At 31.4% G+C, this 15,169-nt stretch overlaps 1 protein-coding gene across 1 annotated transcript; it reads left to right on the forward strand.

Annotated features, from left to right (window-relative positions):
- Positions 1-3,011: 3,011 nt before the first annotated feature.
- LOC143072319 (uncharacterized) lies at positions 3,012-9,019 on the forward strand. Its single transcript, XM_076247198.1, has 6 exons — positions 3,012-3,170; positions 3,525-3,632; positions 6,269-6,353; positions 7,679-7,840; positions 8,296-8,378; positions 8,964-9,019. Exons 1-6 carry the CDS (start codon positions 3,051-3,053, stop codon positions 8,970-8,972), a joined length of 567 nt encoding a protein of 188 aa, XP_076103313.1. The 5' UTR covers positions 3,012-3,050; the 3' UTR covers positions 8,973-9,019.
- The last annotated feature ends 6,150 nt before the right edge of the window (positions 9,020-15,169 follow it).

The raw sequence follows: 15,169 nt of genomic DNA on the forward strand, positions 1-15,169 counted from the left end.
TTTGATTGAAGAAGTTAACAAATCTTAACAACATTCTTGCCTTTACTAATGAGATGATCAAAGTCTTCTAATCAATAACAAACATACTTTGTTTTTATTTCAATTATCTTATGTCTAATTAAGAAGGAAATTTACAATATTTAGCCCCAGGTTATAAATTGTACTCCAGTGGCAGTTAAATAATCTGTAATTAGGGTGGTTATCCAAACAAAAGGTTTAAATTATGCATGTCATTATAAAAATAAATTTTGATTTTAAAAATTAGCTGAACTAATTAATTATTCTACTTTTTTTATATTTTCTTAAACGTTATATAACTATGCTTAAATTTTTTTTTAAAGCGTAAAAACAAAAAAGCTAACGTTAGTCAGTAAAAAGCTAAATTTTTGAAAAACAATTAGTTATGAATAAGTGATTATTGCAATGCGATGACATCTTTCATTTATGTTGAAAGTCAAAATTTCAAGATTTTTTTAATATTTCTAATCTTCATCAAGAGATCTGATATAAAAAACAGCTATTAACTTATAATTTAGAAACAATGCTTTGAATGATACATTTGGTAAAGATCTTAATTTCCACTATACAAATGTTGAGCAATATATTTGTGTTTTACTCATGTTATTTTTTGTTGAAATGTTGAAGTATGTAATTGACAGTAATCGAAAAGTAATGTAATTACTTTTGATAAAGTAATCGATTGTAATTGATTACATACTAAAATTTGAGTAATCGATTATTAATCGATTGCACAAAAATCCTTCATGTAATCGATTATTAATCGATTACATTTGTCAGTAATCGTGCCCATCCCTGCATACTATATAGATATTCCATAAGTCTAAAGTGATATTTAAAAAAATCTACAAGTTAAAATTTATACAATAGTCAGATGAACACTTGTTAGGGGAAAAAATAATCTAAACACATTTTCTGTCTTGTGAATGTTCTTTCGGTTTCGATCAAATTTGAAGTTATATCGAATGTTTAAAAATAAAAAAATTAACTACAGGAAACAGAAATATTCAAAACCTAGTCCATTTTACACACACTTTTATGAAAAAGGCTAAATATAACATTTTAATAGAAAAATTAAAAAACAAAATATTGGTTTCAAACAACAAAAGAAAATCGAAAAAAAGCCCCAAAGAAAACAAGCAACAGTCTTCAAAACTCTACGCCAAAAAATTGAGATTGAGTAACGAATACCACATTTAAACGTGGGATGATTGCCGGTGCTCCGGAAAAGTTAGCAAGAGGGGTGAAAGATACCAAAGAAGAAAAAGAAAAAGACAAATAATAGTACATAAGACAAAAAATAGAAAACTAAAGACTAAGCAACACGAACCCCACCAAAAACTAGGGGTGATCTCAGGTGCTCAGGAAGGGTAAGCAGATCCTGTTCCACATGTGGCACTCGTCGTGTTGCTTATGTGATTACAAATCCGGTAAATAGACTAATTTGATGTGTCACAGTCGTGAAAAGGGAACAGTCAACCAAATCGTGATGGCGTCCGCAAAATTTCTTAGTAGATATAGGAAGATGTGGTGTGAGTGCCAATGCGACAACTCTCCATCCAAATAACAATTTATAAAAGTAAACCATTATAGGTCAATGTACGGACTTCAACACGAAGCCTTGGCTCACACCGAACAACAAGCTATAAAGGGCCCCAAAATTACTAGTGTAAAACCATTGAAACGAGAAAACCAACGATCTAATCTATATAAAAAACGAGAAACGAGAAACAAGTATAAATTACATAAATTAACGACAACTAATGTACATCCGATTTCTGACTTAGGACAGGTGCATTCATTTGCAGCGGGATTAAACGTTTTAATGGTACCAAATCTTCTCCCTTTTTCTGAAACAATAGCATAACATCACAACAAAGAAAAATACACGATAAAATATCAACTGGCAGGCTTAACTCAATCAAAAAACGTAAATTAACACACTATGAACGAATAAATTTGATAAGGTAAGTTTACAACTTCACCATGTGTCACTCTTGGTTTAATAGCTTCCTTGTGAGCAACAACCCTTTATCCTGAACATTATCATAAGAAATACAAGTGTTGGAGATAGATAGTCCTCAGCAGGACCTACTGGAATGTTGCTACATAGAAATGGAAATCTCACATTTGGGAAGCTGAAATCATCTCTTTAGACGTTAAGTTTTGTATTTAACCGACCCTCATTGTCAATTTCTAGTTGTAGGCCAAGATATGAGACAGACTTAACTGTACCTGTACTATCCTTTATCTCTAGTTCGATGGGATAGATTAGTTCAATATAGTCACCAAATTTTGAATAATTTAGTGAGGTAACATCATGTTTTATAGGGGAACGTAAAGTTTAAGGAAATTGGTAACGTCTTATCTTTCTTACGAAAAAGTTCCTTTATGAAGTCAGCCTTATAATTATAAAGAAACAAGTTGGCAAGAAGAGGGAAGCAATTGGTTCCCATTGGAATTCCGACAGAACTGTTGAAAAAAACATCCTCCAAACGTAACAAATATGTTGTCAATCAAAAAATTAAGTATCTTGATAATGTCATTTTCAGAAATGTATTTTTTGAATTCTTTACATAGTAGTATTTATCCTCCCTAAGACAAGATATTTATATCTTGCAGATGTGACATCAGTCGCTTTTAAATATTATTAATATTTCACATTAATGAAGTAATCAAGAAAAGGTTCACAAACTTCGCGTCATATGGTTTATCTTATTGATATATAACATTATCATTATCTAAATCATTATTTTATTTAAAACAGACCTTGTTATGTTTTTGGACCAAATTCAAGTGTCTAAATCTAGTCTAAGTGTTGTTAGTATGGACTCTTAGATATTTAAATTTGAACAGATTGTTAAATCTTTTAAAAGTATTAATTTCGCTTGAATCCCTATATAATGACATTACTTATCAAAACCTTTCTGCTTTATCTATGTAATCTTACGAAATTCACATTTACGTCATAAGATTGACCATATATTAACCAATGCTGTAAAACTTACATTCAACAATTCCAATCTGCCAGTATGATGAAAAGTTGTCTTGTTTTAGTCCTTTTTCCTGTTTTTATCTCAGGATGTTGTCCACCAAAAGCATGGACGGGTAAAAATTTTGCAAATTATGCCAGTGGAAAAGTTCATTTAGAGGTAAGAAATGTTAAATCATTTTTTCCCCCAATTTTGTCTGTTGGTTTTGTTCACACGTTTTTTTCAATGTTATGATTTGTTTTGCAACTGACATACAAGTTCCGTTTAAAGACATATGTTCTACAATAAGGAATTCCAAGGCCTCGGCATGATATAATGTGAATACAAAAGATAACTGAGAAAGGATTATTTGCCAAAATGTATTACAAATTTTGACATGATACAGGCCAATAAATATTTACAATTGTAAAGCGATTCAAATTTAAAAGTTAATAACAGATAAATACAATAGTTGTAGCATTATCTTAGCGACATAATATGTCTAATTTCCTGAAAGTATTTTTGTCTTCACAGATTCTTCAAGATGTCTTCTATGATAACGGTATGATGACAGTTCACCAAAACCTGACTTCTGATGACGGGACACTAACAAGACAAACAATATATCTTAACTATCTTACGGTAAGTTACCTCATTATTATATATTAGTACTTATTCTTTCGGGCAGTTGTTGATTGACTTTGTTTTGCTTGTTTTCATTTGTTTTAACTCAGTAATTTGCCTTATTTGGCTCACCTTGCCCAAAAAACCACGTGATATATTCTTATCATTTGGTGTCCGTTGTCCAGCGTCTGTTCGTTTACTTTTAAAGAACTCTTCTTAGAAATAACTTGGCAAATTGAAATCGAGCTAGCTCACATTGGAATCTAGTATCTAGTAGCCTGCAAAATAAATAAGATGCAAGGATAAAATAGTACAATAGTCAAAATGAAGGTAATGGCAACTATCTTACAGATATATGCATAGAAAATCTGACATGGGTAGAATTCTTAAAAATCAAATTAAGGTCTACCTGCCATACACTTAGACTAAAACTGTCGAACATTTCTTGTAGGAGTGATTGCCTATATTTATATGACGTAGTTGAATAGCATTCAGGACCAAAATTCCTAAAAGTTTTGCCAAATACAGCTAAGTTTATCTATTCCTGAAGTAGAAAAGCTTAAGTATTTCAAAAATTCAAATGTTTTGTTATCAGTAAATAAATATGACTATTCATGTCAGCACAGAAGTGCTGACTACTGGGCTGGTGATACCCTCAGGGAATTAACAAGATCGACAACGTGAAACTAGAGGTTGTAAAGATCCTTTGTCTCTCATTTGAATATTTCAATAGTAACCTTTTCAGTTAAAATCACCATTAATTACATTCACGTTAATGTATTTGTAAATTTTATCATTTCTATCATTTTCTCCTTATCTATACGGATTTTCTAGACACTAGGAAAACAACTAAAACATTACATTATGAATTATTCTAAATATTCTGGTCATAATGCCTTTTGTGTGATTTTGTCTTGCCGATAATTTTTGCTGTATAACATTTCTACTTATCGATTATTGTTCTTTAGATAATCAGCCAAAATGCTATAATTGGGATACATCGACATCACAATACCTTCAATAAGTAGTCGATGTTGACTTACTTGTAGACCTTTGGTTTTTTTAATTATAATTCCTTTTACGAATTTTGTGTATTTATAATAAAGATTGAGAAAATTGGAAAAAAAAAATATAAAAACGGTAACATTCGTCTTTCTGGGACAAAATATTCATATAAAAACTCGCCTGACAGTTTTTTTTGGTCATGGACATTAATTTAGATAACTCTCAATATTTGAATGCTTTTCTCATGTCGGAGATTTTGAATATCTCTATAAATAGCAGTTTTCTGAATATCTCTATAAATAGCAGTTTTCTGATTATCTCTATAAATAGCAGTTTTCTGAATATCTCTTATAAATGGCAGTTTTCGGGTTAAAAGACATCATTTGCATTTCACCCCCATGTTTAATTTTAGCCATGTGGAACATGTGTATCATCAATCGGGAGTATCAAACACATTTGTGAATCCTGATACACCATTGATGATTGTGACCAAGTTTGGTTACATTTGGCTCAGTAGTCTTAGATGAGATTATAATGATCAAAAACGGTAAATTGAATCTTTTTAGTAGATACAGAGAAACTGTAGTTTAAACAACAAAAAATACCAACAGAACACAATCTACAAATAAGTCCGCATTGCAAAAATCTGAAGATGATTATTTATAGAATTTACTGTCTTGAAAGACGTGTTTCCTTATCAGCAGATCTTCTACTAGAACTATAGTAAGAAAAAAAGAAACTATCTTTCAATGAACAGCTGTGTTACGATACTAGAATTAGGAAAAACATGATGATCATATGATCAATTCATTTAAAGATAAAAAAAAAATTGTAGGATCAATTCATTCCCGGGGTATCTCAACATTGTAGCGAACGAATACAAATCAATTTAAAAGAATGTAGCTTGTATTATAGTATAACTCTAGATTCAATTTCAGATTCAGTTGAGTATGACATATCATAGGAAATTGCATATCTTACTTATTCTATGATATATTTGTTATATCTCTTAAAATGTATTATTAACGCATCACAAAAGAAGTTACATACTTACAACAACAAAAATTCGTGTAACTGTTTTTTATATGTCGTGTAGGCCTTTTCACAATTTTTATTATTATGATACATTTTCTTTAAGGAATTACTGTATTATTTTACGTCCATCTTTTTGCCTGTCCATGAATAAATGATATTAAAAATGTGGTGCACACTGAATAATTGTATTTTTAATTGTGCAGCACATTTTTAGGTTATTTCGATTAAACAGAAAAAAAAAATATTGTGCTTTACAAATATTGATTTATTAATTCAAATGTGGTGTAAATTTTAATTTAATTTTTGTCATCAAATGCTTGAAGTAAAACGAATTATCTACATAGACTTTACGCTGGTGTATCAGTGTGCACTACATTTTTTTAAAGGTTATTCCAAATACTTTATTAACATAAATCATTCTACATAGACAATCTCATTGTGCAAAATTTACGACAGAAAAAAAAAACTATTGTGTATTAAAAAAAATTTATTTAATAGTTTTGACATGCTGTGCCAGCCATGAAGATAATACATCTTTATTATATTTTTTATCAAACGCTTCCAGTACCTCGACCTTTATACATTCATTATTATTTTCTCTCTCAATCTATTAGGGTATCCAATATGTTGTGAATGGAGATGGAAGATGTGAGAATTCTAGTATAACTTTTACTGGGGTAGGAGAAAGTTGTATTCCAGGTACGTAGTAGTACTTAATTAAAAAATAATTCCGGCTGAATATAAATTTTAGAAGGGATATTGATCAGCCTTTATGTTTGTAAAGATAATTTTGGTGGCTTTTCTGTCTTCTTTTTAAAGATTTGATCTTGCTAACTTATATTTAAATATATATTTTATTACATAGTGGTATCATCTTGATGACATATATTTTCAATGATTCTGAATAAATCTTGAGTGTACTTAAGACATTGTCTGGATGTTTTGTTAATTTGTTTGTTTGAAGTTGTTTTCTATGGGTTTTTTTACCTTTTTTTATTTGTTTTAATAAGAAAACAATGCAAAATTTATTGGAAATTTACAATAACACACAACTCTTTAATCAAACTTGATCAGTGTGTACCCAACAGAAAATTTAAAGCTTTAAATCCAAACGAAGTTTGGTTTGTTAAAGATTGTCCTTCATATACATATTTGGACAATACCAAGTTGTTGTAAAAAAAATACCGTTTTGATTTCTCTTAATTAATAATATGTCTTAAAAAAATCAACAAAAGTTCTGTTAGTCATAGGAGACTGAGATGCTGAGAATTTAACTAAAGATAAAAAAAAAATATGAAAAATACCATTGTGTAAATGAAAGGACAATTGGACATATCACCTTGAAAAGTTTCCCTTAGAACCATTAATTACAGATGCAATCAGTTTGCCTTATAACAATAGGTGATTCATCCTCAAATGTATGACTTGTTAAATGTCGTAGTCTGTAATTTCTATCAAAATTCCAACATGAGGACGCAACAAAAATGTTCATCGATGAATGAACCCAATTCATGCCGTAATTAAAAAATGTATAATCTCACTCTGCCGAAACATTGTTGATAGTGCTGGTCACGCTTCAGAGATTTTTTTTATCGGAAAATGATTTCAGGGGTTTTTGTCACTTATAATCATACTTATTATCTTAATTGAATTTATTGACGTGTAAACTCGGTCTTATAAACATCAAATTTTGGATTCGTTCAATGTGTGAGTGAACCATCCAAGTTTATAAATCAATAAACATATGTCTCATTTCAATATAAATTTGGTGTCATTATACATAAGTTTTGGAACTTTGATAAAATTTAACGATTTTGTTCTTTAGTATCGGTTTAAAAAAAACTTTACCTTTTACGGTGACCTGTAGTTGTTAATTTCTGTGTCATTTTGGTCTCTTGTGGACAGTTGTCTCGTTAGCAATCATACCACATCTTCTTTTTTATACTTGATAGTCTTTTATCTGTCAGTGCCTGACTTAAAAAAAGTACAAACCAAAATTAGCAATGTTATCATTACAATTATAGATAATGCAACAATTTCTAAATCCTACATTGGTGCTGGAGCGAATAAGATACCTACCACTATGTTCCGGCTGATTGGTAATGGGTTCTTGACATACCTTTCTGTAATAGACGATGGATGTGTACCACTTATGTACGAAACTACTGGAACACTGCCGACTGGAGGTAAGTTTAAATCTGTCTAAAACTAAAATGTGTTAAACTGTGACAAAAAAGTAAAATAGCAAAAATATCGAACTCCGAGGAAAATTTAAAATTTTTAAGTCCCTTATCAAATTGCAAAAGCAAATGCACAAATACGCCAAACAAATGGAAAACAAATGTCATAATCCTGACTTCGAACAGGCATTTTTTCATGTAGAAAATGGTGTATTATACCTGGTTTTATAACTAGCGAAACCTCTCACTAAAAATAAAATATTCAATGTGCATCATGGTTTTGCTTTCAGCCAGTTCAACCATATACAGAATGGATGTCATATCGTTGAAACTACGAATACAAATTTCCAAAATAATCTTTTTGTCAAAACAAATAACAGAACTAGCACAATATGAAAAACTTGACTTTGACCTTATGGGTATGACACAACATCATAATAATATTATTTCATTTATTTCAGATGGCCTGAAATTGACCGTGGAGTATTTTGGAGTTGTGGCTGTTAAACCAGATGCAAAGATAATGAAAATGCCAGCTTCCTGTGTAAGTAGATATTTTTCGAGCGAAAACTGTCATTAATATCCACAAAAAATAACTAGTTAGTAAAATATTCAACTAAATTAAGCTTACATAGATTTTTATAATGATTTAGTAAACATGAAAACACTAATATTTATATGCTTTGTTGAAATTTCAATATCAAACATCGTTTTTGATGTGGAGATTATTTGAAAGATTGTTTAAATAAGATGTGGTATGTTTGCTACGTTAGAGACAAAAAGAAATAAGTCAGTACCTAAATGTCATATAAAAGTCGTTAACCATCAGCAAAACCGATACAGCATAGCAAGCTAAATACGACCGCGACATAACAAATGTAGAACATTTGAAACGAGATAACAATTTAGAAAAAGAAACGTTCACGTTCCTTATTTGTGACAATTCAGGCGTCATTTCGCTTTAACAAACAGCTTTTGTAAAGGCTTCATATATTCAATACCCTTATAATTGAATGATAAATATTCGAGCTCCATCTTGAAATATGAGAAAAAATTGTTTTTAAAAATTGTTAGAATACGTATTTGTTTGTACATTTAATTAGATCTGCTTTATTTTTTTTTACTTCAGATGATGTAAGAACGTCAATACTCCATAATTTTTCAATAAACTGTATATAGTTTGTATCAGTGGTTGCCTTATATCTTAAATATGATCATCAACATTGATCAAATACTTAGTTTTTAATACGTACCATTTAGTTTAATCATGACTTAAAACTTAATGAATGTGATTATTTAGGAGAGTATAAAAGGGTTAAAGGGTGTCACCAATACCTTTTTTTAAATCATTTGTTCAATTAAAATCAAATTTCATTCCTTAAAATTGGCTAATAGAGTTTGATTATTTATGAACAAATAGTCATCATCAGGTACAATCGACATCTAAGATGTAAGAAGCTTAACACACAGAACCTTTTGAGAACACCAAACAAAATAACCCCGTTATCAAATGCTTGTTTTTTAAATATTTTCTGATTGCCGTCATCTGCTAAGAACCCAAAACAAATATACTAGGTGAAATGTTGACAGACAGAAACAGTTATTAAGTGACCTCATTATATAGTTACTACACGTAAAGATAAATGCAGAACAAAAACAATCAGTTAGAAGATAAGCGTAGGAAAGGCATGTTAGTAATATTTAAAGGTTGTGTTCTCGTTTGTTTCCCTGTCCTATATTTTCTCCCATTTATTAATGGTAGACCTGTTGTGTAATGTTGTCATTTTAATGTTATAATTAACATTGCCATTAAAGCGGGAAGTTTGGCATGCCACAAAACCAGATTCAACCCACCATTTTTTCATAAAGTAAAGTCAGGAAAGTGGCCATTGTTACATTATAGTTCGTTTCTGTTTGTGCTACATGTTGGTGTTGTGTTTCTGTGGTGTCGTAGTTCTCTTATATTTGATACGTTTCCCTCAGTTTTAGTCTGTAACCCGGATTTGTTTTTTCTCTATCGATTTATGAATTTTGAACAGCGGTATACTACTGTTGCCTTTATTGAACACATTTCCCTAAGTATTTGCGACAGTTGAAGTTGTGAAATTTCGAAACTTATCCTTCAGGTCTCCAAACTGTCCATGGACATACATGTATATATTTGCTCATAATATAACCAATAAAAGGTAATTTTTAAGTTCGTCAGATCCGTCAGTCTAAATTTACCTTCTTTATGATGAATAGGAATACATAAATCTATCTACGGTCAAATTCTTCTGGGGAGTTGGAACCAAGGTAGAACCATAGTTTTTGATTATTTTGAAGTAGTAATAGTTATCAAAGGTACCAGGATTATAATTTAGTACGCCAGACGCGCGTTTCGTCTACATAAGACTCATCAGTGACGCTCATATCAAAATATTTATAAAGCCAAACAAGTACAACGTTGACTAGTCTATCCAGTTATTTGAATATCGAATCCAGAGTTAAAAAAAAAAGGTAAAAGAATGCTGCTTATCAAAATTGTACCTTTAATTAGTTAATTCGAAAAACCTTAACTTAAGAATGAATAGGAACTTGAAATAAGGCATGTATTAAGCGCAAACTTATAAATGCTTCTATCATCATTTTCAATATCACTCAGCAAATACCACCAACAAGCTCGACTCTAAATTTCGACACTCAAGTACTAGTTTTCAAACCTTAAATATATCTACAGTGTCCACCTTCCTTATCCCCGACACAAGACTGACACACAAGTGACATTATGATAACCTTATCTCATAACGGAAAATATTTTTACAATTTTGATAAATAATTTCTTAACATTTACATTTGAAAGATACATTTAAGGTTTAGGGAATAGTGTCAGATATAAAACAGAATATGTGGAATGATTGGCAATGAGACAACTCACCACAGGAGATCAAATTACACAGAAACTAACGACTGTAGCTTCAACAAGACGTGACCGGGTACCTGTTCATCCCTAAAGTACTATGACAATTAGTACAGATCTAAGAGTACTTGCAGTTACTGACAGTAATTTCTAATCCAATAACAAATAAAAACAAGTCATGCATCATAGTCTAAACTATCGATCAACTCAAATCCAACATCCAATGGATTTAGTTTAAAAGACGTAATAAACAGTCGAAGAAATACATGACCTTGAGCAATGCCAAGATACAGGAATCGACAGATTGTAGATCTATGAAAGTGCATGTATATGTATATGTTCCAGACCATATGAGTATTTGAACCGTACGCGTATATTCGTATGGTCCGTCGGACCGTATTACGCGTATGGTCCAGTACGATCTGATTATACATGTTATTGGATCATATGGGTTAAATTTAAACAAATATTTATCACAAGTTATTAATTTGAGAGTTAAGTTATGTTGATCTGTTATATGCATTTGTATCTAACTTCTTAATATAAGTCAGATCGTACGCGTACGGTCCGACCGTATGAGTATTTTGAAAAAGTACGCATACGGTCCAGACCGTACGCGTACGGTCCAAATACTCATACAGTCTGGAACATATATATATATATATATATATAACAATATTATTTATTTTGCTGTTGATTTACCTATCTTTATGGACGAGTTTAGTAAATGTTTTAAGTAATTTGTGGTAATGAAATCCCTGACTTAATAATTTACAAGTTCGTTAAAATCTAAAACGTCACGGCAGACATGGGCATAGCGAACGTGTTGTGAAAAGTAAACACTGATAAGATGGTGCCAAAGGATCATCTCTATCCAAAAAAAGGAAAATAAACAATATGGAACGAAAAAAAAATTTAGAGTGTAGTTTCCCTGGTAAAACTGATATATCTAAATCTAGAAAAGAACATGTAGCTATAAGCGTTTACTCTTATTGCTCTGTTGTGTCGAAGTTCTCTTAAATTTTCTGCGTTTCCCTCACTTTTAAATTGTAACCCGTATTTTTTTTCTCTATCGATTTATGAATTTATAACAGCGGTATACTACTGTTATTTACATTTGATTTATTTAAAGTAAGTTCCTTTTGGTTAATTGCGGCAGTGTTTTTAAAAATTCTTGATTATCTAACGAAAAAAATATCATCAAGATAACGGTAAATGTTGTTGAATTTATCATTTGAATGCCATTTATACGATTTTTAAATCGTTGATTTAGATTAGAACGTTTGCCATGAGATCTATCTTTACGTTGTCTATTATCAACACTATCTACGATATGAATAGAACAAGATTAAGATATGTTCCTTTGTCCAAGTATATTGTCATTTAGAACCAGGAGATGTTGGGTGTTTTCCAAATGATTCCGGATTAAATTTCTATTGATAGGATGTACGTGTCCATGGTCACATTATCATTTACAGAGTTATCTCCTAAAACAAAACATTCTCGAGTAAGGACACGACACTCAACTCGTTTTACAGTCATCACCACGAAAAAGTTTGATAAAGACAATTATAGTAGAATACCGCTGTTCAATAATCATAAATCATATCAAGCGAAAACAAATCTGGGTTGCAAACTTAAACAGAGGTTAACAAACTGTAAGAAGAAGAAATAAACAACTGCAACAAACAAACAGACGCCAACATACTTATACTATTTGATAACAACTGACATATAACTGGCTTGGCACAGGAAATTTAAAGAAAAATATGTGTGGCTGAACCTGGTTATATTGCTAGGCAAACCTCCCGCTCATATTTTCTATATTAAAAATAACATTAAAATTATTACACTGCATGATACTTACACAGTACAAATATATGCAAGACGCTGAGGACAGCGAAATACATAAATGAATAGTACATTACAACATGTAAACCGCAGCAGCAGCTGACACCGCCAATGAATTAACGACAGTACACCACGGTCTAACATCAAGGAAATCATGATAGGAAACACAACGCCTAACATATCATATTAGCTAGGAAATATACACTCCACATACAGGTTCTTTTGGAATGCTTTTACATGAAAATGGAAAGTTCACAGTTAAAACCTAAATCATCAGTTTTGTCGTGTAGTATTGTTTTCAACTGACCTTAATTGTCAAATTCTACATGCAACTCAATATAGCAGACAGACTTAAATGTATCCGTTGTATCTCTGGTTCGATCGGATGAATACGTTAAACATTGTCACAACATTTGAATTAGTAAGTGAGAGAACATCATCTATATAGCAAGAAGAGAAGTTAAAAGATACAGCAACCTTCTTTTGATTTTTTATAAGATTTGAATTTAGGAATATTTAATAAAGACAATAGTAGTATACCGCTGTTCGAAATTCATAAATCGATTGAGAAAAGAAAACAAATTCGGGTTAAAAACTAAAACTGAGGGAAACGCATCAAATATAAGAGAAGAACTACGACACAACAGAAACACAACATAAAAATGTAACACACACAGAAACGAACTATAATATAACAATGGCCATTTTCCTAACTTGGTACAAGACAATTTAAGAAAAAAATGGTGGGTTGAACATGATTTTGTGACATGCCAAAACTACCGCTTTTATGGCAATGGTAAATATAACATTAAAATGACAACTTTACATGACAAGACTTCAATACAAATAAATGGGAGAACATACAGAACAAAGAAACACACGAATAATAGCTATCAAAAGGTACCAGGTTTTAAACTAATAAGCCAGACGTGCGTTTCGTCAAAACAAGACTCACCAGTGACGCTCAGATGAAAAAAGTTCGAACGCCAAAGCATGTATACAAAGTTGAAGAGCACTGGGGACCAAAGTTCCATAAAGTTGTGACCAATACGGCGAGGGTTTTCTGCCTGGGATAAAAACATCCTTAGTAAACATCGGTTTACAATTATTATCACTTCGTCTGGCGCAAATATATGATTTCAATCCTGGAATATATGACGAGTTTATTTACAACCACTGTGTCGATGCCACTGCATGATAGGATGTACGTGTCCATGGTCACATTATCATTTACAGGGATATCTCCTAAAACAAAACATTCTCGAGGAAGAACACGACACTCAACTCGTTTTACAGTCATCACCACGAAGAAATTTGATAAAGACAACAGTAGAATACCGCTGTTCAATAATCATAAATTGATCAAGCGAAAACAAATCTGGGTTGCAAACTTAAACCGAGGTTAACAATCTGTAAGAAGAAGAAATAAACAACTGCAACAAATAAACAAACGCCAACATACTTAGAAATGATCTATTTGATAACAACTTACATATTACTGGCTTGGTATAGGACATATAAAGAAAAATATGTGTGGCTGAACCTGGTTCTATTGCTAGGCAAACCTCCCGCTCATATTTTCTATGTTAAAATACCATTAAAATTATAACACTGCATGAAACTTACACAGTACAAAGAAACGCAAGACACGGAGGACAGCGAAATACATAAATGGATAGTACATTACAAAAAGTAAACCGCAGCAGCAACTGACACCGCCAATGAATTAACGACAGTACACCACGGTCTAACTTCAAGGAAATCATGATAGGAAACACAACGCCTAGCATATCGTATTAGCTAGAAAATATACACTCCATATACAGGTGCTTCTGCAATGCTTTTACATAAAAATGGAAAGTTTACAGTTTAAACATAATCATCAGTTGTGTCGTGTAGTATTGTTTTCAACTAACCTTAATTGTCAAATTCTACATTCAACTCAATATATGAGACAGACTTAAATGTATCAGTTGTATCTCTGGTTCGATCGGATGGATACGTTAAACATTGTCACAACATTTGAATTATTAAGTGAGAGAAAGAGAAGTTAAAAGACACAGCAAACTTCTTTTAATTGTTTATAAGATTTGAATTTAGGAGTGTTAAATAAAGGCAATAGTAGTATAACGCTGTTCGAAATTCATAAATCGATTGAGAAAAAAAACCAAATTCGGGTTAAAAACTAAAACTGAGGGAAACGCATCAAATATAAGAGAAGAACTACGACACAACAGAAACACAACATTAAAATGTAACACACACAGAAACGAACTATAATATAACTATGGCCATTTTTCTTACTTGGTACAAGACATTTTAAGAAAAAAAAATTGTGGGTTGAACATGGTTTTATGGCATGTCAAACCTCCCGCTTTTATGGCAATGTTAAATATAAGTTCCATAAAGTTGTGACCAATACGGCTAGGGTTTTCAGTCTAGGATAAAACATCCTTAGTAAACATCGGTTTTCAATTATTATCACTTTGTCTGGCGCAAATATATGATTTCAATCCTGGAATCTTCGACGAGTTTATTTATAACCACTGGGTCGATGCCACTGCTGGTTGAGCTTTTATTCTCTG

This window comes from Mytilus galloprovincialis, chromosome 4, assembly GCF_965363235.1.
Source record: "Mytilus galloprovincialis chromosome 4, xbMytGall1.hap1.1, whole genome shotgun sequence".
Lineage (NCBI taxonomy): Eukaryota > Metazoa > Mollusca > Bivalvia > Mytilida > Mytilidae > Mytilus > Mytilus galloprovincialis.